Here is a 23,570-nt window from a genome sequence, read left to right on the forward strand (position 1 = left end):
ATGTAACTGTTGCCACAGACACAACTCAGCTTATAGACACCAGGACATTGCATGTCCGGAATTGCATCCTTCACCGATAGGATCAAATCACGGATTTTGTGTACTGTATTGAAGCGAACTTGGATCTTGTGTTTGTTCAAGATTTTGGCAATCCTTTTGGTAACTCCTGCTATGTATGTGTAATAAATGACTCCATCAGGCACTGCTGGTCTCCGCTTGTCTTTTATTCGGGTTCTTCTCTGCACCTCCTCCTCGGACCAGCGTCATCTCGCGCACGCTCCCTCTCGCGTGCCACGCACACTCCTCCGTTAGCTCCTCTACTCCCGCACTCCGCACACCGCTGGCCGACGGCGTGCTGAGGTCCTTCGGCCACATGGCCGATGGTGCGGATCTCTCTCTCACCACCCAACGTGGCTCAGACTCTTAACTTCCCCGACTGCCCCGATCTCTTCCGGGCTCCCACTTATATACATTCCCCCCACGTGACCCTGACTCCTTCCCGACCTTCCCATACTACCCCGCTGGCTCCGCCCCTATTCACCTCACCTCCCATTGGAGCCGAGGTAAACGGTGGCCCCTCCCACACACCCTGCAGACCAGGCTCCACCCCCCAATACCCCGGGCCGTGTGATTGGACCAGAGCCCAGCAACAACCCCATTTACGCTCGCATTAAATGACCCCCCCCCCCCCGATGAAAAAGCCAGCTGTCCCGGCTGCAATAGGACAAAATAATGCGAGCGACAGCATCACAATCAGGAATCACCAGACACAACGGAGAGTATAACAACAACACAATTAACAAAAGGGAAGGGATTTGGAACGAGTGTGGGTCGCCGGCCCGTCCTTCACGAGAGGCGGCGCCCTCAAAGGTCGCAGTCCCGACAGGGTTTTAGGAACGGCGGAACCGGAACCATCCGCCGCTGGTGGAGGCCTGTCCGTCCCAGCACCCCGTTCCCCAGAGAGGTCCGTAGTCGGGGCCCCCTGCAACTGCAACCGCGGCAGGGTTGGAGGGGCAGCGGAGCCAAGTGTCCCCGTCGCCGTGGTAGGCCCACCCGGTGCAGGAATCCCTGTGTCCGGCAGGATCACAGCCGGCCCGTCTACAGGAGGCACGACAGGCGCGCTTGCAGGTTGAACAGGCAAAGTCAGTGGCGCGTCGGACGCGACAGACACCGGCAAGGCAACGTTAGGAGATGACGCATCCACTCGTGGGGCCACGTAGGGTTTCAATCGGGACGTGTGAACGTACCAACGCCGCGATCCGACCCGAACGCACGCGGACTGTGGGCTAGGGACCTCAATAAGCACATCCGGTCCCTGCCAGGGTTTGTGCAACTTAGGGGAGGTCCCCACCGGTACCTGTGGGCAGTGGAGCCAGGCCATGTCCCCCACTCGCCAGGGGGACCCACGATGAGAGCGCCAGTCGCAACGTTCGCTCCGGGTCTGGGTCCTGGCCGTAGCCAATCGGGCCGCCTCCCGCGCTTCCGCCACGCGCCGAGCGGCGTCACGAATATACTCGGAGAGGGGCTTAACAGGACCCCTCGCCCGTGTGCCAAGTTGCACTTCCACCGGCGGCACATTCTCGTGGCCGTACATCAAAAAGAAGGGTGAGTACCCCGTTGACGCATGTGGCGCCATCCGGTAAGCGGAGAGCACCCCAGGGATATGCAAATCCCAATCGGCCTGCTTCTCGCTAACCGTCTGACAGAGCATGGCCGACAGGGTCCGGTTCAACCATTCAACCATCCCATCAGTTTGTGGATGGTAAGGAGACGTCCGAACTTTCTTAGTCCCCAGTGCGTCGTACACATCCCGCAATAGGTTGGAAGAAAAATTTCGCCCTTGGTCTGTAAGCAACCTTTCCGGTGCCCCCTTGTCCATCACATATCCGAACAGAAATGTCTCCGTGATAGACGCCGCCGACTGGTCGGGCAAAGGCCAGGCCATCGGCCAGCGGGAAAGATATTCAACCCCGACCAATAAAAATTTGTTCCCCCGAGCGGACGGGGGAAAGGGCCCCAGAAAATCCAACGCCACCAACTCGTTAACCCGCGACACTTGTATTGACTGCACTGGGGGAACATACGGTTGCTTAGGCAGCTTCCGCCGGGCACAGTCGGAGCACGCCCGAATATGCCCGACGACGTCAGTCGTCATGCCGTGCCAAAAATAATCCCGCTGTAACGTCAACAAGGTTTTCTGCACCCCGAGATGTAACAACTTCTCAGCGTGCAGTATCCGAATCAACTCATATCGCAACGACGACGGCACAACAAGACGCCAGCGATCGTGCAAGCCTTCCCTCCACATCAACAAGCCGTCACGGAGAGCCGCTCCCGGCGTTCCATCGGACGACGGATATCCCTTTTCCTTCGTAGCCTCACTCCGTAAGGCCCCCAGCGAATCATCGAGCAATTGCTCCCGAATCCACACGGAACGCGGCAAATTTAAAATCCCGTCGGCCGGTTCCGGACACGTGGAAGCCCCGGGCATCTCCACAGCGGACATGACAGGACGCGGGGGCTGTGGAACCCGCATGCACCTATTCGTGCCAGAGGCACAGGCGCAGGTGGATCCTTGCGGCAATCGGGAGAGCGCGTCCGCATTTGCGTGACGCGACCCCTTACGATATTGAATCTAAAACGAAAATTCCTGCAAAGTTTCCAACCATCGCGCCAATTGGCCAGACGGTTGGTCAACTTTCAGGGAATATTGCAGAGCCACGTGGTCCGTGCGCACGAAAAATTTGCGGCCATACAAATACGGGCGGTATTGATGGACAAAATTCACTATAGCCAACAGTTTCCGGCGGGTAACGCAGTAGCAGGTCTCCGCCGGAGATAAAACGCGGCTCCCGTAAGCCACCACGCGCTCGACGCCACCCTTAAACTGTGATAGGACGGCCCCAATCCCCGTGTCACTAGCATCAGTATCCAGAATAAAATCAGGGTAGTCCAGCGTCGGCGCTGACGCCAAGTGATCGCATAGGCCATGAAACGCCGCCTCCTCCGCCGGCCCCCAACTGATCCTCCGATTCTTTGCCGTAAAGAGGTGCAACGGCCTAGCGATTGTAGCAAAGTTTGGAACGAACCTGCGATAATAGGAAGCGAACCCGACAAAACGACGCACGTCACCCACCATGGCTGGAAACGGCCAGTCCCGGACGCAAGCCGTTTTCTCCAGGTCTGTGGCCACACCGTCAGAGCTGGCAATGTGGCCCAAATAGCGCACGGATCGTTGAAAAAGGTGACACTTCTTGGGCATAAATTTCAAATTGGCGGAACGCACCCTAGCAAAAACAGCATCCAATCTCTGAAGATGCTCCTCAAACGTACGGCTGAACACAATAACATCATCCAAATATATCAAGCACGTGTCCCACTGCAGACCGGTCAACACGAGTTCCATCAACCTCTGGAACGTAGCAGGGGCGGCGTTCAACCCCATGGGAAGACAATTAAACTGAAACAGGCCCTGCGGCGTACGGAAAGCCGTCTTTCCCTCGAGGACTTGTCCAGAGGGAGCTGCCAGAACCCCGAAGAGAGGACAAGAGTGGAAAAATGTTTTGCCCCAGACAAGGCATCGAGGGAATCATCCATACGTGGCAGGGGGTAAGCGTCTGCAACCGACACTTTGTTTAACCTCCAAAAATCAACATAAAACCGCAAATTACCATCCTTTTTATTCACCAGGACCACCGGAGCGCCCCAAGGGCTGTTGGACGGAGAGATAATGTCAGCGGCTAGCATATCATCCACTGCGCCGCGTACATGATCCCTCTCCGCCGGGCTCAACCGATGTGGATTCATCCGAATGGGAGCAGCATCCCCGGTATCAATATGGTGGGAGAGCAACGAGGTGCGTCCCAGATCGAAATCGTCTTTACTAAAGACATCAGAATATTTCTCCAACAGCGCGCGAAGTGCGGACCGCTGGTCCGTAGTCAAGCACGCATTTTCTTGGCACAACCCGGCGATCCATCGATCGTCCTGCGATGTCAAGGCCGAAACCCCCCCTACGAGGCCCCGGTGGGCCGGACCGTCATGGGCTGTGAAGGCGGTCGTAGCACGGGCCAGATCCGTTCCGGGCGGCACGACGATATTGTCCGCGCCTCCATTCAACACTTGCAAAAACGGAGGCCGACCCGGCCAAACAATCGTCCGTGCCGCGACCAGCGCCAGGCCCGCCGTAACCGCGTTGGACGGCGACAACAACACCCCCGCCGCCCCCTCGACCCCAGGCACGGGCTTCCGATAACGCAGTGGAATGAGCATCTGCGAGCCAGGTGGAATGTCGACCGAAACATCGGACAGCGCCTGCACCTGGCGGTCCGGGGCGGACTGGCCCCACGGCGACGGTAAAAAGAAAATCTTCTGGCCCGCCGGTAACTCAATACAATTCTGATCTACCCTTATCTGAATGGGCATCTTTGCCAGGAAATCGGTCTCCAATAAACACGGCACAGCGGGGGACCTAGAGATTAACACCGTCCCCGAAGCCGACACACCCCCCAACCGAAATACGCGCCTCCACCTGACCAACAATGCCCATACTCCCTCCATTCGCCACAACACACGAATTGTAAACCGGTCGTACCCGCTACGGCGGAATGAGATAGAATATCACGTCTGAGATGATAGTTGCGGACGCGCCCGAATCTACCAAAATCCGCACGTCAATCCCCTGTATCGAACCCGGCACGGTCGACGACCCAGTAGCGGCTGCGACCATCCTCCGTGCCAATTTTCGCCACTGTGTCAGCGAGCGACGCGGATTCCTTAGAGTCCCCCCATTAGAACAGGCCCCCGGAACGCATACCGACGGTGATGCATGAGATGACAGGCCTTGCCGGGTGTCTGATGCGTACCGACTTGCCTGACACGGTTGACTCTCCGGCGTTGACGTCGTGCCCCTGACTGGGGACTCCGGCTGAAGAGGCGGGCGAGGGCGACTCCGATAGTCCCGCGTGAAGTGTCCAAGACGCCCGCAGCGGTAACACGACGAGTCGGCCCGCTGCCCGGCTCCCCCCCCTGTCTCGGCGATCCCTCAGCGGTGGCCCGGAGCGTGACTCCGCTCCCCCTCGAGGAACCCACAGGCCCGCTGCCGCAGTGAGATCGCCAGGCCCCCTCTCGTCCGGCACGAAGACGGCCTTCGACGGAGTCCACCCGACGGCGTCTCCCTCCACGGTCAGGCTCCCCGTCCAGGCGGTCATCTGCGCCCAACGGCGCAAGTTGAACTGCACGTCGAGGCACTTGGCTGCCATCCAGGAGGTCAGCTGCTCATGGCCGCACACCGGCAGTGGAATGCCCAAGTCTTTGTACAGCTCCAACATCTTACCCAGTATCAAGGGCTCCAACAAGTCGGGCTCCGTCTCTGGATACGCGGCCATAGCCAGCTCAAGCACAGCACCCCGGAAAGCCACAGGCGATTCCTCCGTTGCCCGTTGCCTCTGGACGAATCTCCGGTGAGCGTCGTCCGGAGGCTCGTACGCTTCTGCCATTTCGTCGAACGCCCCTTTCAGCGTCGCCTTCTTCGCGGCTGCGATGGAGCAGAAGAATTTCAAAGACTTGTCATCCAGGAGCGTCGGCAGAACTTCCAAGGCCTCCGCATCCATCCACTTGGCGGATCGGACGGCCGACTCAAAACGCCACGCAAATGCGCTCCGATCTCCTTCAAGTGAGAATTATTTAATCGTCATCAGGCGATGGCTGCGAGTCCCCAAGCTGCTGTCTTCCGATGCAAGCATCCCATGCGGCGGCGACAAGATGGCGGCTTCCCGCCGTGGCGGCGACAAGATGGTGGCTTCCCGCCGTTCGGCCCCGACCACACCCAAGATGGCGGCGTCCTGCCGCGTGTCGGGAAGGGCGGGAAGCCTCGCAGAGGCCCCAATGGCGGATGGCTCGGCCCCACCCGAAGGCTCCCCGGTTGAAGGCCCGCCGCGTGGCTGTCCCGGCATCGTTGCTGGCGCGACCAGGGTGACTAAATCCAGCAGAACGGCCCGCAGCGAATCAAGCTGGTCTGCCACGTGTCGCCAGCCGTCCTTGGCGCCAGTCGACGCAGACGGCCCAGCCGCCGCGATGACATCTTGTACTCCTGTCGTGTCGCTCGGCGCCACTTCGCCCACGCCCTCCATGGTCGAGACCGCCACCGCCGGAGGAAGGTCCTCTTCGTCTTCTGAAGATGGTGCAGGTATATTATTTTTCTTGAGATGTTTTGACATCTCGTTCCACTTCTGACTCCAATGTAATAAATGACTCCGTCAGGCACTGCGGGTCTCCGCTTGTCTTTTATTCAGGTTCTTCTCCACACCCCACTGGTCTCCTTCTCAGACCAGCGTCGTCTCGCGTGCGCCCCGCGCACGCTCCCTCTCGCGTGCCACGCACGCTCCTCCGTTAGCTCCTCTACTCCCGCACTCCGCACACCGCTGGCCGATGGCGTGCTGAGGTCCTTCGACCACGTGGCCAATGGCGCAGATCTCTCTCTCACCACCCAACGTGGCTCAGACTCTGAACTTCCCCGACTGCCCCGATCTCTTCCGGGCTCCCACTTATATATATATGGACCAGAGCCCAGCAACAACCCCATTTATGCTCGCATTACATTTGGTAAGGGGATGGTTTTGATTGAGTCCTCAGATGGTTCTCTACCCATGGTTGGGGATGCAGCTTTGCGGATTGTGCGGTCAGAATATCCATTCTTCCTGACATACGTGTTCAAGCTCACTGGCTAGATGGTGCTGGTCGGAGATGCAACGGGCCTTATGGTGTAATGTTTTGATGAGGGAATTCTTTTGGGCTGGATGGTGGTGGGAGTCAGGCTTTAGATAGGAATCCATGTGGGTGGCTTTCCTATCGACAGAGTGTCCCAACGAGCCATCAGGTTCTCTTCTCGATCAACACATCCAGGAATGGTAGCTTGCCATCATTTTCCACTTCCATGGTGAATTTGATAGATGGGTGTATGGAATTGATGTGGTTGAGAAATTTGTATAGTGCCATCCGGCCATGTGGCCAGATGACGAATGTGTCATCTACATATCTCTTCCACAAGGAAGGACGTCAGGTGGATGCCTGAAAATGTTCGCTACCACTGGTGATAGGGGAAACGTCGTGTTTTCTTTTATTATTTTTTCTATCTACGTGACTTTACCGAAAGAACCAGAGAGTATCAAAAAATATTACTCGATCAATTAAGCCTGGACGGTCACCCATCCAAGCACTACCCTGGCTCAACGCTGCTTTGCGTTTGAGATTTGATGAGATCGGGCACATTGCGGGAGCGATTTTCATGGCACGTCACCGTGCTCTGCTGCTTAAGAAAAAAATATGTCCTGCTTGACTGTCCCCGAGCTCTTTGCTGTTCAATTTGACCGATCCTATTTCAGGCCGTGTATTATCGCCGCACAGCTCCAAATGCCGGAATTCCTCTCTCTGCACCAGACCCAGTCATGCATGCATCTCCCTCTCCCCGGCACTCACTTCCCCCTCGTGCTCTCTCTCTCCCTTCATCTCTCCCTCTGACACTCTCCCAGCATCCAGCACGTGCTCTCTATCACACCCCCCCCCCCCACACACTCTCTCCCTCTGTGCACCCCCACCCCACTCTCCTCGCCAGCACACCGTGAGTCTAATTGCCCCAGCCCGGCCATATTAGGTATGCCTTCATAGTGTTCCAATAATATCAGCTCCGTTAAGCCAGCGAGAGGCACAGGCGTTGCCTGCAGCCCCCCTCCCGCCCCACCCCCGCCCCCTTCCCCAGCACAGCTCAGTGCCACTAAAATACCAGCCAGGCCCACTCAGCACTTTAGGCATACACAGGCCTCCTGCTGCTGCTGCTGCGGCCACATGCAGCTCATGACACCGTGACCCATAGCCTCGCACTGAGCCACACCACCAGAACCATAGGCCTCACCGCCGACGATGTCAGAACCGCGACGGACACCAACGCAAACCAACGGCGTGACCTCACCGCCCGTGCCGCCGCCACCACTGTAACCAATGTCCACGCTACCAATGCTGAAAGCCACACTACCGACACCACTGACATCACCAACACCATTACCCACACAATCAAAACCGCTACCAACAACGCTGCCACCGTGACCCACACCACCAACACCATGACCCCAACCACTAACATATTACCTGAAATAGCACCACCTTACCAAGACCCTGGAACCATGGGACCCAGGCCCTGAAATGCACCTGCACCACCAGGATCTCCAACACTCTGACTCACACTCGAAACTCCCCGATTCGCACCACCAGCAACACCCTCACACACTACCGACGCCACCAACACTGACCCAGAGCGCCAATAATACAGCCCACATCACAAACATCGAACCCTAACCGTGACACTACAAACACTCCAGCGTAATGCAGCAACACCCCAAGCCACCAACTCCATGAACCACATCGCTCTAATGCACACACAGCCACAATCACTCAACCCCTCACCACAACCACCACCATTCACCATTATCCCAACCCCCACACAACAACCACCACCATTCACCTTAACCATAACCCACCACAACCATCAACATTCACCCCAACCCCCACACTACAAACACCACCATTAAATGTCACCCTAACTCCACACCACAACTACCTGGAGACCCGAGTTAGATTCCTGCTCACTGCCAACTAATATATGAACTGGACCTGGGCTTCCCCTAGGTCGACCCAGCCACCAGTGAATTCCTTAGTGCGATGTGTAAATATCGCCACTAGGGAGACAAATATGACTGGACGTGGTGCTGGCCACCTACTCCCTCGTGTGGCGTGCCGGCCTTCATAGGTGCTCGCCAACAGCACTTGCCCCATCATTCTGTTAGGCGTATAAGTGAGATCTTTGTCATGGGACATTAGCGCCATGCATATAAAGGAGGAAAGTAAGTGAGAAGTAACCAGGGAGAGAGGGACTGAAGAGACGAGGTCTTGATAAACCGGTGGTGGGGTTGTCAGCTGGTAACTAGAAGCCTCCAGCAATTTGCGAGTTCCTGAGAGGGCAGGGAGCTCCAGAGCCTGGGTGCAGTGCGGACAGATGCCCGGCAGTGATTCCAGGGTTGGAGCCTGGACTACAGTCACGCTGAGTAGGGCACGGTCGGTGGGATCTCAGAGAGCTTGGTGGAGTGTGGCTCCATCAACTCCTGCATGTATGGTGGAGCAAGCCCAGTGCAGGAGACCCCTCCAAGCTTTTACAACCCACAACGAGCAGCGTAGTGACACTTGGTTTAACAAACCCACAGAGCATGGTGAGGCCTTTATCCAGTAGTGGATTGAAAAATCCTAAAGACTAACTGGAACACATTCTATTTAGAGTCATGCCGGCGATGGTGATTTTTTTACCATACTTCACCATGTTGGTTGTAACGGAGTGCATTCAGCTTTGTGCAACCTACGGCTTTGTTGATCCACCAGTGGACAAATGTCTCTCCAAGCCTTGTCAGTCATGGTCTATGTATGACCATACTTCACCACGCCCGTCAATGTGGGTTGGTGAAGGGTGGCATGGGCTGGGGCGGCGCTCCGCAATCGGTTCAGAAACAGCCTCACTCACCACTGCTGCTAGCCGGGAATCGAACCCAGGATGCCGAGTTCACAGCCCCAGTGCGTTCACCGCTGTGCCACCGCTCCCCCAACAGCACACTCTATAAACATGTAATATATATAAAAAAAACATTTGTTTACAATGCCCACAGCTGACAGAGGCACGTGTCCTCGCATCCCTGTGCCCCATTAACACAGGCATGTGGTGCGAGCCCCAGCAGCTTCTCGAACACACAAGACAAAGGCCCCCTATATAGACTTTAAGAGACTGCAGGGGCAAGTGCTGTTAGTGAGCATCTGCAAAGGCTGCCATGGCATATGAGGGGGGTATGTCCGGACCATATTTGTCTCCCCAGTGCTGATGTTTTACAACACTACACTTGGTACTCATTTAAGGCCGAGTCGATCGAGGGGTGGCCCAGGACTGGTTAAAATAACCACCATCGTTCATGGTCATCAGCAGGGCTCGCCGTGCAGCAAGTGAACCGTTACACTCCCACTTCCCAGCGCGTACACACACACAGGTGCAGCGCGCGAACCGTTACTCTACCGCTTCCCACTGCGTACACACACAGGTGCAGCCGCAGACTTGTCTGTAAACACAGTCACTAAGCACAGTGCCCAAAGGCCCACAACATCAGTCAGCAACAAACAGCACTGTCAAAGTTGTAATAGACAAGAGTCAACACGTTTAATGAATTTAACCGGATGGCTATATGATTGTTATTCTACTCCCAGAGTGCTTAAAAGGGGTTGGGGCACCTCTGACTTCTCCCTGGTGAATGCCGCGGTGAGGCAGGGGTGAGGCAGGGGTGAAACCAGGGTGAGGCAGGGGTGAGGCAGGGGTGAGGCAGGGGTGAGACCAGGGTGAGGCAGGGGTGAGGAGGTGTGAGGCAAGGGTGAGGCAAGGGTGAGTCAGGGGTGAGGCAGGGGTGAGGCAGGAGTGAGGCAAGGGTGAGGCAGGGGTGAGGCAGGGGTGAGGCAGGGGTGAGGCAAGGGTGAGGCAGGGGTGAGGCAGGGGTGAGGCAGGGGTGAGGCAAGGATGAGGCAGGTGTGAGGCAGGAGTGAGGCAGGGGTGAGGCAGGAGTGAGGCAAGGGTGAGGCAGGGATGAGGCAGGGGTGAGGCAAGGGTGAGGCAGGGGTGAGGCATGGGTGAGGCAGGAGTGAGGCAAGGGTGAGGCAGGTGTGAGGCAGGAGTGAGGCAGGGGTGAGGCAGGTGTGAGGCAGGAGTGAGGCAAGGGTGAGACAGGTGTGAGGCAGGGGTGAGGCAGGGGTGAGGCAGGGGTGAGGCAGGGGTGAGGCAAGGGTGAGGCAGGTGTGAGGCAGGGGTGAGGCAGGAGTGAGGCAGGGGTGAGGCAAGGGTGAGGCAAGGGTGGGGTAGAAGTGAGGCAGGAGTGAGGCAAGGGTGAGGCAAGGGTGAGGCAGGTGTGAGGCAGGTGTGAGGCAAGGGTGAGGCAGGAGTGAGGCAGGGGTGAGGCAAGGGTCGGGCAAGGGTGAGGCAAGGGTGAGGCAGGGGTGAGGCAGGGGTGAGGCAGGAGTGAGGAAGGGTGAGGCAGGGGTGAGGCAGGGGTGAGGCAGGTGTGAGGCAAGGGTGAGGCAAGGGTGAGGCAGGTGTGAGGCAGGTGTGAGGCAGGAGTGAGGCAGGGGTGAGGCAGGAGTGAGGCCGGGGTGATGCAGGAGTGAGGCAAGGGTGAGGCAAGGGTGAGGCAAGGGTGAGGCAGGTGTGAGGCAGGATCGAGGCAGGTGTGAGGCAGGGGTGAGGCAGGGGTGAGGCAGGGGTGAGGCAAGGGTGAGGCAGGAGTGAGGCAAGGGTGAGGCAAGGTTGAGGCAGGTGTGAGACAGGTGTCAGGCAAGGGTGAGGCAGAAGTGAGGCAGGGGTGAGGCAGGTGTGAGGCAAGGGTGAGGCAAGGGTGAGGCAGGTGTGAGGCAGGGGTGAGGCAGGAGTGAGGCAGGGGTGATGCAGGAGTGAGGCAAGGGTGAGGCAAGGGTGAGGCAAGGGTGAGGCAGGTGTGAGGCAGGATCGAGGCAGGGGTGAGGCAAGGGTGAGGCAGGGGTGAGGCAGGGGTGAGGCAAGGGTGAGGCAGGAGTGAGGCAAGGGTGAGGCAAGGTTGAGGCAGGTGTGAGACAGGTGTCAGGCAAGGGTGAGGCAGAAGTGAGGCAGGGGTGAGGCAGGTGTGAGGCAAGGGTGAGGCAAGGGTGAGGCAGGTGTGAGGCAGGTGTGAGGCAGGAGTGAGGCAGGGGTGAGGCAGGAGTGAGGCCGGGGTGATGCAGGAGTGAGGCAAGGGTGAGGCCGGGGTGATGCAGGAGTGAGGCAAGGGTGAGGCAAGGGTGAGGCAAGGGTGAGGCAGGTGTGAGGCAGGATCGAGGCAGGTGTGAGGCAGGGGTGAGGCAGGGGTGAGGCAGGGGTGAGGCAAGGGTGAGGCAGAAGTGAGGCAGGGGTGAGGCAAGGGTGAGGCAAGGGTGGGGCAGGTGTGAGGCAGGAGTGAGGCAGGAGTGAGGCAAGGGTGAGGCAGGTGTGAGGCAGGTGTGAGGCAAGGGTGAGGCAAGGGTGAGGCAGGAGTGAGGCCGGGGTGATGCAGGAGTGAGGCAAGGGTGAGGCCGGGGTGATGCAGGAGTGAGGCAAGGGTGAGGCAAGGGTGAGGCAAGGGTGAGGCAGGTGTGAGGCAGGATCGAGGCAGGTGTGAGGCAGGGGTGAGGCAGGGGTGAGGCAGGGGTGAGGCAAGGGTGAGGCAGAAGTGAGGCAGGGGTGAGGCAAGGGTGAGGCAAGGGTGGGGCAGGTGTGAGGCAGGAGTGAGGCAGGAGTGAGGCAAGGGTGAGGCAAGGGTGAGGCAGGTGTGAGGCAGGTGTGAGGCAAGGGTGAGGCAAGGGTGAGGCAGGAGTGAGGCAGGGGTGAGACAAGGGTGGGGAAGGGTGAGGCAAGGGTGAGGCAGGGGTGAGGCAGGTGTGAGGCAGGGGTGAGGCAGGAGTGAGGCAGGGGTGAGGCAAGGGTGAGGCAAGGGTGAGGCAGGGGTGAGGCAGCGGTGAGGCAAGGGTGAGGCAGGTGTGAGGCAGGTGTGAGGCAGGTGTGAGGCAAGGGTGAGGCAGGGGTGAGGCAGGAGTGAGGCAGGGGTGAGGCAGGAGTGAGGCAAGGGTGAGGCAAGGGTGAGACAGGAGTGAGGCAAGGGTGAGGCAGGGGTGAGGCAGGGGTGAGGCAGGGGTAAGTCAAGGGTGAGGCAGGAGTGAGGCAAGGGTGAGGCAAGGGTGAGGCAGGGCTGAGGCATGAGTGAGGCAAGGGTGAGGAAAGGGTGAGGCAAGGGTGAGGCAGGTGTGAGGCAGGATCGAGGCAGGTGTGAGGCAGCGGTGAGGCAGGGCTGCGTTTTGGCACCCTTCCTGTTCCACACCTGCATGCACTGGGTGTTGGAGTGAGTATCAGACCAGGGTTGTCATGGCGCATTTATTGGACAGTCCAGGTTGACGGACCTGGACTTTGCCGATGATTTTGCTGATTTTTGCTGGGTACCCTAAAGGAGGTCCTAGAGTAGATTTGAAGCTTTCGTGACTGTAAGGATTCATACTCTTAGGTTTTTCGGTAAAGTCACGTAGGCAAAAAAATAATGAAATTCAAATAAGTAAATTATTATTTCTTTTTTATTTATTTTAATTTTATCATTTTTTTACCTACGTGACTTTACCGAAAAAACCCCTAAGAGTATGAGGTCCTAGAGGTTTGAAACTTTCGTGACTAAAGGAATTACTCTTTGGTTCTATTGGTAAAGTCACGTAGAAAGAAAATAAATTAAATTATAGAATACAACGTTTCGATTGCAACACAAGCAATCGTCATCAGGTATAACTAAATTTGAGAGAGACAAAACACAGACATAGAGACACACAGACATGCACACAAGTATCTCTATGTCTGTGTTGTGTCTCTCTCAAATTTAGTTATACCTGATGACGATTGCTTGTGTTGCAATCGAAACGTTGTATTCTATTATTTAATTTATTTTCTTTCTACGTGACTTTACCGAAAGAACCAAAGAGTAGGTCCTAGAGGTATTTGAATCGGAGGCAAAGCTTTTGGGATTGCAGGTCTCCTGGATGAAGAGCAAAATCCATGAATGTGGTGACCCTTCAGATGTTGCAATCCGGTCTGTCCATGCACATGGCGAGCAGGTTTAAGCCGTCGTGAAATTTGCTCTCCTCGGGAGCATCATCCACAGCGACTGGGGCTCCAACCTGGACATTGAAAGATGCCTGGGCCCGGCCCACAGCGCAATGGTGGCACTCGATGGCAGTGAGTGGCGCTCCCGCTCAGGGCCATATTATCGAATGGGCCACAGTAGGCACTGTGCCTCTGGCCTATGAAAACTATAGGGCCTATGAAAACAATGTGACTCCATTCAATAATATCGTCCACGTCCATATGACGTCGCTTTAAATGCATCAACAACCCAAGGCACCTAACATCACGTATCATCGCTGACGTTGGAAAGTCACCCCCCCCTCCTCTTTTGGCAGCTGTCCCTGTGCAGCACAAGCCGACTCAGCACTGGCCTGTGAGCGGTCAGTGGGGGGGGGTATCGATGGTTGGCCGTGCACAATCCCCACGTCACCGTCCCATCGGCGACGCTGGTAACAACACAAGCACCACCTCAATCCCCTTCCTCCCTACCCCCACCTCACCCCGCTCTCGCGGGGAGAGGCGCAAGACGTTTGTGTAAATGAGAGCGACTACGCCAAGAGGCCTCCCCGCGCCAAACACGGATCACTAAACGCAAAAAATATATAATAGATGTCGACGACGTGAGATGCATGATGTACGTGGAGTTGGCCAAACATCTCAGTGGAGGACCACAGAGCTGAGGCAGTCATTGGCGCCGGTTCTAGATGTCTTCCTGGCTGTTTGCGATGTTTCACACTTACGAATCTCTTTCTCACGAAGGGAGGGGGGGGGGGGGAATGAAACTAATAAACTAAACAAAATTTCGTTTTTACCAGGTAAGGCCCACTGAGCTATATAACTCTTTTTGAGAAGCGACCTGGCTATCACAAATGGTAGCTAAACGAAGTGGCTTGTCACGTGGAAATTTATAGCAGTCAAATACTCTAAACGCATGTTTATAAACGTGAAGGGAAAAACCGGAGGACCCGGAGAAAAATCGACACGACAACGGGGAGAACATGCAAACTGCAAATATACAGCCGTCAGGGTTCTTAATCGAACCCACGATCTGCTGCATATCAGGCGAGGGAGTTCACATTTCGCCACCGCGGTGCCCCAAACTGTGCGCATTACAAATTCTACGTAATTGTAATTTATTCACACAATTAATAACAATTGCAGCTACACAACTTTGGCACGTTTGTTAAGTGCACTGCACTCCGAATCCGGTGACCCGAGTGCCGAGTCTGAGTCACGACCACGGCTAACCTCAGTGGCGAGTGATATCCTATTTAGCGATGGATTTAAACGTTCATTTGACGACGACACCAGTCCGTGCAGGATCGTGAGGGACTTTGCGCTTCCGTTTGGGGAATCCAAATCCCCTTTGGCCTTGCGTGACGAAATAAAATCACGGTAGGATGTGTGACGGCTCATTAGCTCTGCGGAGCTGCTGGGCAGCCCTGACGGCTACCTGACTGCGTTTCGTGCGACGGTGAGTGCCAGCGGTGAATGCAGTAAAGAGTAAAATATAGGTGGAGTAAAGAGTATGATGAGGAGTAGGAGGTTGATTATGACAGAAGGAGGAGGATGATCACTCGCCACTGATGTTGGCCGTGGCCAGAAATCAAACTCTGGTCACCATGTTCATAGCGGAATGCAATGCTAACCACTGCACCTGCCAAATAAATTACACTGTCACAATAAGCAATGAAACATAATATTGGGAGTAGGGTTGCCACCTTTACCACAGAAAAAAAATCGTACATTTGAACCTTATGGCGGGACCCCGGGATCCCATAAGCCCCCGGCTTTCGCATAAACTGAGTTGCGACGTCATTTTACGTCTGTTGAAGGCGAACAATACGGCAATCTATTCCTCTCGACATGGTGCACTAATCAAAGTTGTGTTTCTTCTGCGCATTCGTCCTCGCTGCGCTTGGACGACATGACAACAGATTGATCCGCACCAGGTGGGTCGCGGCGTTTATGTGCGAGGTGGGACAGAGTTGCCAAAAATAATCAAATTAATTACGATTTTGACTTCCGTTTATTCGGGACCCTGGGGTCCCTACGGCTATCAACACTGTGCAGTACACTACTTTTAAGGAGTTCAATACAAAACCCATACCAGATCTCGTTACACGTAAACTCCTGTCACTCAAACACAGACGCCAATTTCCAGAATGCGTGGGTCAAACTTGGACAGGTGACAGCCCTACATGGGAAACAACTAAAAGACTTGGCCGACCAAGTGCTGGGCAGGTAACAAGGGTAATGGTACACACACTGACCGTGCCAGTCTTTGTGGGAATCTATAGGTCTCTCTGTGAGTCTATGGGTCTCTCTGTGAGTCTATGGGTCTCTCTGTGAGTCTATGGGTCTCTCTGTGAGTCTATGGGTCTCTCTGTGAGTCTATGGGTCTCTCTGTGATTCTATGGGTCTCTCTGTGAGTCTATGGGTCTCTATGTGAGTCTATGGGTCTCTATGTGAGTCTATGGGTTTCTATGTGAGTCTATGGGTCTCTCTGTGAGTCTATGGGTCTCGCTGTGAGTCTATGGGTCTCTATGTGAGTCTATGGGTCTCTATGTGAGTCTATGGGTCTCTCTGTGATTCTATGGGTCTCGCTGTGAGTCTATGGGTCTATCTGTGAGTCTATGGGACTCTCTGTGAGTCTATGGGTCTTTCTGTGATTCTATGGGATCTCGCTGTGAGTCTATGGGTCTCTATGTGAGTCTATGGGTCTCTATGTGAGTCTATGGGTCTCTCTGTGAGTCTATGGGTCTCTCTGTGAGTCTATGGGACTCTCTGTGAGTCTATGGGTCTTTCTGTGATTCTATGGGATCTCGCTGTGAGTCTATGTGTCTCTCTGTGAGTCTATGGGTCTCTCTGTGAGTATATGGGTCTCTCTGTGAGTCTATGGGTCTCTCTGTGAGTCTATGGGTCTCTCTGTGTGTCTATGGGTCTTTCTGTGATTCTATGGGATCTCTCTGTGATTCTATGGGATCTTTCTGTGAGTATATGGGTCTCGCTGTGAGTCTATGGGTCTCTCTGTGAGTCTATGGGTCTCTCTGTGAGTCTATGGGTCTTTCTGTGATTCTATGGGATCTCGCTGTGAGTCTGTGGGTCTCTATGTGAGTCTATGGGTCTATCTGATTCTATGGGTCTCTCTGTGATTCTATGGGTGTCTCTGTGTGAGTCTATGGGTCTCTGTGTGAGGATATGGGTCTCTGTGTGAGTCTATGGGTCTCTGTGTGAGTCTATGGGTCTCTCTGTGAGTCTATGGGTCTCTCTGTGAGTCTACGGGTCTCTCTGTGAGTCTATGGGTCTATCTGATTCTATGGGTCTCTCTGTGATTCTATGGGTGTCTCTGTGTGAGTCTATGGGTCTCTGTGTGAGTCTATGGGTCTCTGTGTGAGTCTATGGGTCTCTGTGCGAGTCTATGGGTCTCTCTGTGAGTCTACGGGTCTCTCTGTGAGTCTATGGGTCTCTCTGGGAGTCTATGGGTCTCTCTGCGAGTCTATGGGTCTCTATGTGAGTCTATGGGTCTCTTTGTGAGTATATGGGTCTCTTTGTGAAGCTATAGGTCTCTGTGGGAAACTATGGTCCAGTGATTTCAGACTCAAGACACAATGGGAAGGGGGATCAGTGACTCAGTCCCAGACGTGGTTATCATCATCCCTGGCAGAGAGCCCAGGGATGCTCATTTCGACTGCCACCCCACCCCGCATCCTCTGTTGGGGCCACAGATTACACGGATCAGTCTGAGCCGGCACTGCCGACTATTTATCGGCACCTAAGCCGGCCAATCTCGCGGAGACGCACCGTGCCTTTTATTTCTCCCAGGTGGACGTGCGCCGCGCCGCACCAAAACACGTTACACTACGTCCCAGCATGCTGCGTCACACCGCACCCAATGCATGACACTCCGCCACATCATGCCGCACCAACACCGTGTCCCACTCTGTCAGACCGCGCCGCACCACACCCAATCACACCAAGCCCCACTGCACTGCATCACACCGCATCATACCGCATCACATCGCACCACACTGCATGACACCATGACAGATCATGCCACACCCACACCGTGCCATGTCACGCCATGTCACACCATATTACACTGTGCTGGACAATGCTACATTGCCCTATATCCCAATGGGCATTGGCAGAACTGCAGTTCTCTTAGGTTGAGCAATGCTCCTACTCCATCATCGTCATCATTATTTATCATAAGCTATTATCAATCCACTGCTGGATGGAGGCCACACTTTCTTGTCTAAATTAATCAATCCGCACCCCCGTGGTTCTGATATCACTCACCACTGTTGAATTGAACCCAGGTCGCAGGGTTCGTAGCACAGTAGGCTCACCAGATTACTGCTTCACATAGACCCAAAAGGCATAAGCAGAGACATATACACAAACATATAAGCACACGTACTAAATCACCACAGCATCACGTCGTGAGTAAATGTCTCTTCCAGAAGACAACTTCCAGGCAAATAACATCATCGCATGGTACGGCATACCAAGTCAGAGAGAAAGAGACAAACACCCCTGTATGGTCCACACAGGCTTTTGGGGCAAGTGCTATTACAGTTGGCATGGCACACGAAGGGGCAGTGTGGCCAGCACCACACCCAGCCGCCTTTGTCTTCCCACCGCAGCAGGTACTAATTTGAGGCTGAGTTGACCCAGGAGAGGTCCAGGACCGGTTCAGATAACCTTCACTGGTGTTGGCTGTGAGCGAGAATCGAATTCGGGTCGTTGGGTTCGCAGCGCTGCGTGCTAACTGCTGCGCCACCAATCCTCACACACGCACACACACGCGCATGCCACAGCTCTAATGGTGTCTGTGCTCCGTCTCGCAGAGAGCACGGTGCATGGTAGACCCAGCGGTATAAATAGCTTGCGTTTCAAACAGCAGAGCATTGCAAGAACAGAGTACCGCTCGCTCGCGGAGTCACTGCCAACCCTCCCACCACCACCGCCACCACTGCTAGCACCACCGCAAACATCGCCACGACTGGCAATACCACCACCGCCACCAGCAATACTGCCAAACACCACAAACGTCACTACAATCGGCAGCACCACCACCACCCACACCAAAGATCCCCCGTGTAGCCTTAACAGACTGTAGGGGCAAGTACTGTTCGCGAGCACCTATAAAGGCCGGCACGGCACACGAGAGGGTGGGTGTCCAACACCACGCCGGGCCGCCTTTGTCTCCCTAGTGACGATGTTTACACATCGCACCAGGTACTCACTTGAGGTTGAGTCGACCTAGGGGAGGCCCAGGACCGCTTCAGATAATCGTCACTGGTGTTCGCCATGAGCGGGAATCGAACTCACACCGCCGGGTTCGTAGCAAGATGCGCTAACCACTGTGCCACCACTCCCCACGATCACCACCAAGACAACCGCAGTCACCACCACTAGCAAGCACCACCACCACCTCAAGAGACTGTCTCTCCTAGCATGGAAAAGCAAAGCCTGAAGCCACCTGACCCCGTCCAGAATATCCATCTCCACTGCTGGACAGATCACAAGACAAATATATATGTGCCCAGCACACCTCTTTTTTCTCTATGTGCCATGCCCTTTCTCAAATACGTCAGCGATTATGGCCTATCATTTAGCTCTGTCTAAAATGCTACTCAACAACCATAATTACACTCCTCCCAGTTGCATCCTGTTGTTTAAATTGCTCATGCAACTGAATTCTCTATCTGCCCCTGCTTCTCATACATAAAACGTTCCCAGTCAAAAACACATTCATATTCAGTATCTTTTTCTCATTACACGTCCAGGAAACCTAACTTTGCCTTTCTCTAATTATTCTCGCGAATGTTCTTGTTGTGGACCCTGAAATCCGTAACACCCGTATGTTATTCATCTTGTATGTCCATTAAATGTTTTGAACATCTTTCTATATAAAACACATTAATGTTTCTTTTTAGTTCAATGCAGGGTCTGTGCCATTATTCAGCTTTCACGCCCGTACAGATCTGCACGTGTAACACTGTAGTTATACAATTCTCGCTTTTCATTATTCATTTCTTATTTTTCAATCAAGATCCAATTTTCTGTCATACATCTTTTTGCCAGCGATATTTCTCCGTTCATCTTTGCGATGCGCCGCAGTATAGGACACACATCGCGGGAGAGAGGAGGCCAACGCTGGGTCAACGTTGCTCCGATGGTCCCGACCACATGCCAACGTTGGCATGCTTACTGGGCGCATTCATTGTACTCATACATTTATTTATGCGTGGACGCGCGTGCCATTTCTCGAGCCTTCTGGCGATCATAACACTGGTGGCGTGCGTGTGTGTGTGTTCACAAAAATACAAATAAAAATTATCGTGAACTGGCGAGGAACAAAGCCCAGGTATCATAATATTTGGCAGACTCTTTATTTAGACTTAAGGAGGAATCCGATGAGCTATGAAGCTCTTTTTCACAGGTGTCCAGTAGGGGTGGGTCTAGCAAGTTACAACAATAAACACATATAGGAATGCAAAATAGAGAAAAATAAGCCACTAAAATATGTAATTAAATATTAAGGATATAAGTAACAATAGCCTAAGTAGATACATATCTGGCGATTTATCAACACTAAATGCAAGCTTGGACAAGGCAAAACAACAACAAAAACAACAGTCCCAGACCACACTAAGACATCACGCAGTAGTCCCTCAATTAAATTGCACATTAAAATTGAACTTTCAATACATGGGTAAGGATTAACGTTACAATAACATTGTCAAATGTGTTTGTATCCAGCACTAATTCTGCTTCAGGATATTTTTTAAAGGAAGATTTACGATGTTAAGGGAGGTAGACAAGGTTGTTCCAAAAGTTGGTGGTGCTGCAACGTCAAAGGCTTTGTTACCTATTTCAATTCTTGTTCTTAGGGATAGTTAAAAGGCAAATAAATGGACGTCTCAGGTTTGTTGGGTTTGACAATGAGAAATCATCGCAGCGCTGCCTCAGTGCAGCGAGCACGGACGCCGCGACCAACGACGACGACGCGCAGAGAAACGGTGGCAACACGAGAGGGGCTTTGCCATCGAGTGCCAGGGTAGATGCAGGGCGACATCCAGACTCGTATAGGGAGTCGTAGACTCACGTACAGGCCCAGAGACTTACGCAGGGCATCAGACTCGCAAACAGACTGACAAAACTCACAGAAAGACGCATAGAGCCTCATACAGTCACTCCTCGCTGAACGTCGGGGTTGCGTTCCTGAAAAATGTGACTTTAAGTGAAGCGACGCTAAGTGAAACCGATTTTCCCAAAAGAAGTAATGTAAATAGGGGAGGTTGTGTTCCTGGGAAATTTCCAATCACACTTGGGAACATAATAAACTTTCTTAACATACATATTTAAAAGAAAAATATTAATAACACTGGTGATTAACAGTAGCTGTAAGTAGAGAAAAGTTTCGTTTAGGTTAACACTCACCAGTATGTGCTGTGAAGGGCCATTGCCTGAAACGTAATTGATTATTTAGCTTCCTTTTCAGGCCACACACAGTGCTTATCATTGACGAATGTATTGAGTTGAATTTTTTGAGAATTAATCTCAGGTCGGCCAGGCTCTTAGCGCAGTGTGCTAACCACTGCACCAAAGACAAAGATCACCCTGTAGCGTTTAATAGACTCGGGGCAAGTGCTGTTAGCAAGTAGGACCTATGAAGACTGGCACGGCATACAAGGGGGTGGTAGGTGGCCAGCACCACGCATGCCCGGCTGCCTTTGTCTCCTATGTGCTGATGTGTACACACTGCACCAGGTACTCATTTGGGGCTGAGTCGACCTAGGGGAGGCCCAGGAGCTGTTTCAGATAATCGCTGAAACTGTTGTTGGTAGTGGTGGCTGTGAGCAGGAATCAAACTCGGGTTTCTGCTGGGTTCGTCGCGCAGTGCACTGACCACTGCGCCACCTTTCCCCAGTCACTCTCACGCACAACAATAAACAACAATTGCCGTTCACAATCAAGTGACGGTGACGTCACCACAATGGACTGAGATGAGTGTACGCCACCGTGGACTGTATCACACCACTCACCCACGCAGGCGGAGAAAGTGAGGACTAGCCTACAGTATAGCCCCATAGGGATACGCTGGGCCGGTTAGGGGCATTGCCCGCCGGCAGTGACGTGAGAGCGATACTACGCGACATCAAATGGATAAATAGGGATGCGATTCATCGGCGATGTCCCAGGAAAACAACGGTGAAAGGGGGCCGATGTTAAGCGAGCAGTGACTGCATAGAGAATCACGGGTCCCCCCCATCCATGTTCCACCACCACCCAGCTTCGTAGCCTAGCCCCTAAGCCCTACCAGGTGCAGTTGCACAGCCTGCACACTCGACAGTCATGACCACCGTGGCCATACAACACAATCACCAAGACCCAGGGATAATGAGAGAAGCTTCCTCCGGGGAAAACAAAGAGCGGGTTTAGGGAGAATTGATATCATAGGGACCTCGTCACCTGTAATGGATCCACCTCCGCGGGAGGCTCCCCGGTTACGGACAGACGTTAGAACCCAGGGGCTCGGCGGCCCTCTCGGGGGTTAGCAGCTCACCCCGGTCCAACCCAGCAGCGACACAACTTCTCGCGGAAGTATCCGCTCCAAATTTGACCGACTTTGCACGACATACGGACGTTAGAAAACCCGACCGGTCGGGCTGGCGCACGCACCTGGAGATGGCAATCTCGGCCTTCTGTTTGGCGACGGCGGCGCCCCGCTGCGCCGCCTCGACGGCACGCTCCACCTTGGCCCGCGTCTTGCTGGCCCTGAGCGGCACGAGGCTGCGCCGCTTGCCCCGTGTCAACGTGCCCTGCCGGTACTTGCCCTCCTCGGAGCGGCCGTCCGGGTAGCTGGTGCGGCCGTAGCCATTGCGGCGGTTGGCGAGCCACTCGCCCTCGTAGCGCAGGCCGTCTGACCTCTGGCTCACGCCGAAGCCGCTGCGCTTGTCGCCTTTCCACTCGCCCGTGTATGTCTCCGTGGTGTTGGCCTCCACCTGCCGCGCCGGCAGACAAAACAGAAGATGGTGATGTGTGGTCATCATCATTATTAGCATTAATGATCGTTATTTTATTGATTTGTGTTTACCAGGGAAAGTTTCACCAAGTCTCAGGACTCGTTTTCAGGAGGGTCCTGCCAAGTTTTCTCAGTCAGGTTGGGTAATCCAAATTGAGTGATTTTCAACATTGAGACATTTCTGGGACCCTTTTTTGCTGGTATTAAATTCATGAAAAAAGAATCGCCATTACTCTTTATTGTCAGAAAGGGTAAAGTAAATTTGTTTTCATTATTTTTTCCTTAACTTTTCTTCTGCATCATTGGAATGTTTGGCCAATACCAGTTACACTGTATGGTTTTTAGTTACGGCAGGAAACTGTATGACCCTGAAGGAAACCCATACATAACAGGGGGAGGAGAAGATAGAAAATCCACACTTCAAACTAAACTATTTCTTTTTTATTTTACCAGCTAAGGCCCACTGAGCTATGTAGCTATTTTGCAGAAGCAACCTGGCCACAAATGATAGCCCAATGAAGTGACTTATCGTGTGCAAATTTATAGCAGCCAAATACTCTAAATGCATGTTGATTCTAAATGTGGAGGGAAAAACTGGAGGAGCTGGAAAAAAGTCGACGCAACCCACGAGCTCCTGTATACCAGGTGACGTAGTTAACATCTCGCCACCGTGGCACCCACATCAAGGCACCCGAGTCAGGAATGTAACCCAGGTCCTTCTTTCAGTGAAGCATGGGTGTCACCACTGCACTGCTGCCTGGCCGCCCACACGGTGGTCTAACGTCATAAAAATTATTGTTGGCGGATCTCTATCAT

General features: G+C 53.9%; 1 protein-coding gene across 3 annotated transcripts in view; it reads right to left on the reverse strand.

Annotated features, from left to right (window-relative positions):
• LOC133340317 (junctophilin-3-like) overlaps window positions 1–23,570 on the reverse strand; it is a 97,536-nt gene that overhangs the window by 48,049 nt on the left and 25,917 nt on the right. For 2 of the 3 annotated variants that reach the window (XM_061548458.1, XM_061548457.1), the window contains exon 3: window positions 22,412–22,734. In XM_061548458.1, coding sequence (XP_061404442.1) covers window positions 22,412–22,734 — 323 coding nt within the window. Of the gene's footprint in view, window positions 1–806; window positions 1,099–22,411; window positions 22,735–23,570 lie in introns of those variants that run through there. The other variant, XM_061548459.1, reaches the window with a different exon arrangement.

The sequence above is a fragment of the Lethenteron reissneri genome, chromosome 9 (genome assembly GCF_015708825.2).
Source record: "Lethenteron reissneri isolate LAM-NWPU_2019-01 chromosome 9, ASM1570882v1, whole genome shotgun sequence".
Lineage (NCBI taxonomy): Eukaryota > Metazoa > Chordata > Hyperoartia > Petromyzontiformes > Petromyzontidae > Lethenteron > Lethenteron reissneri.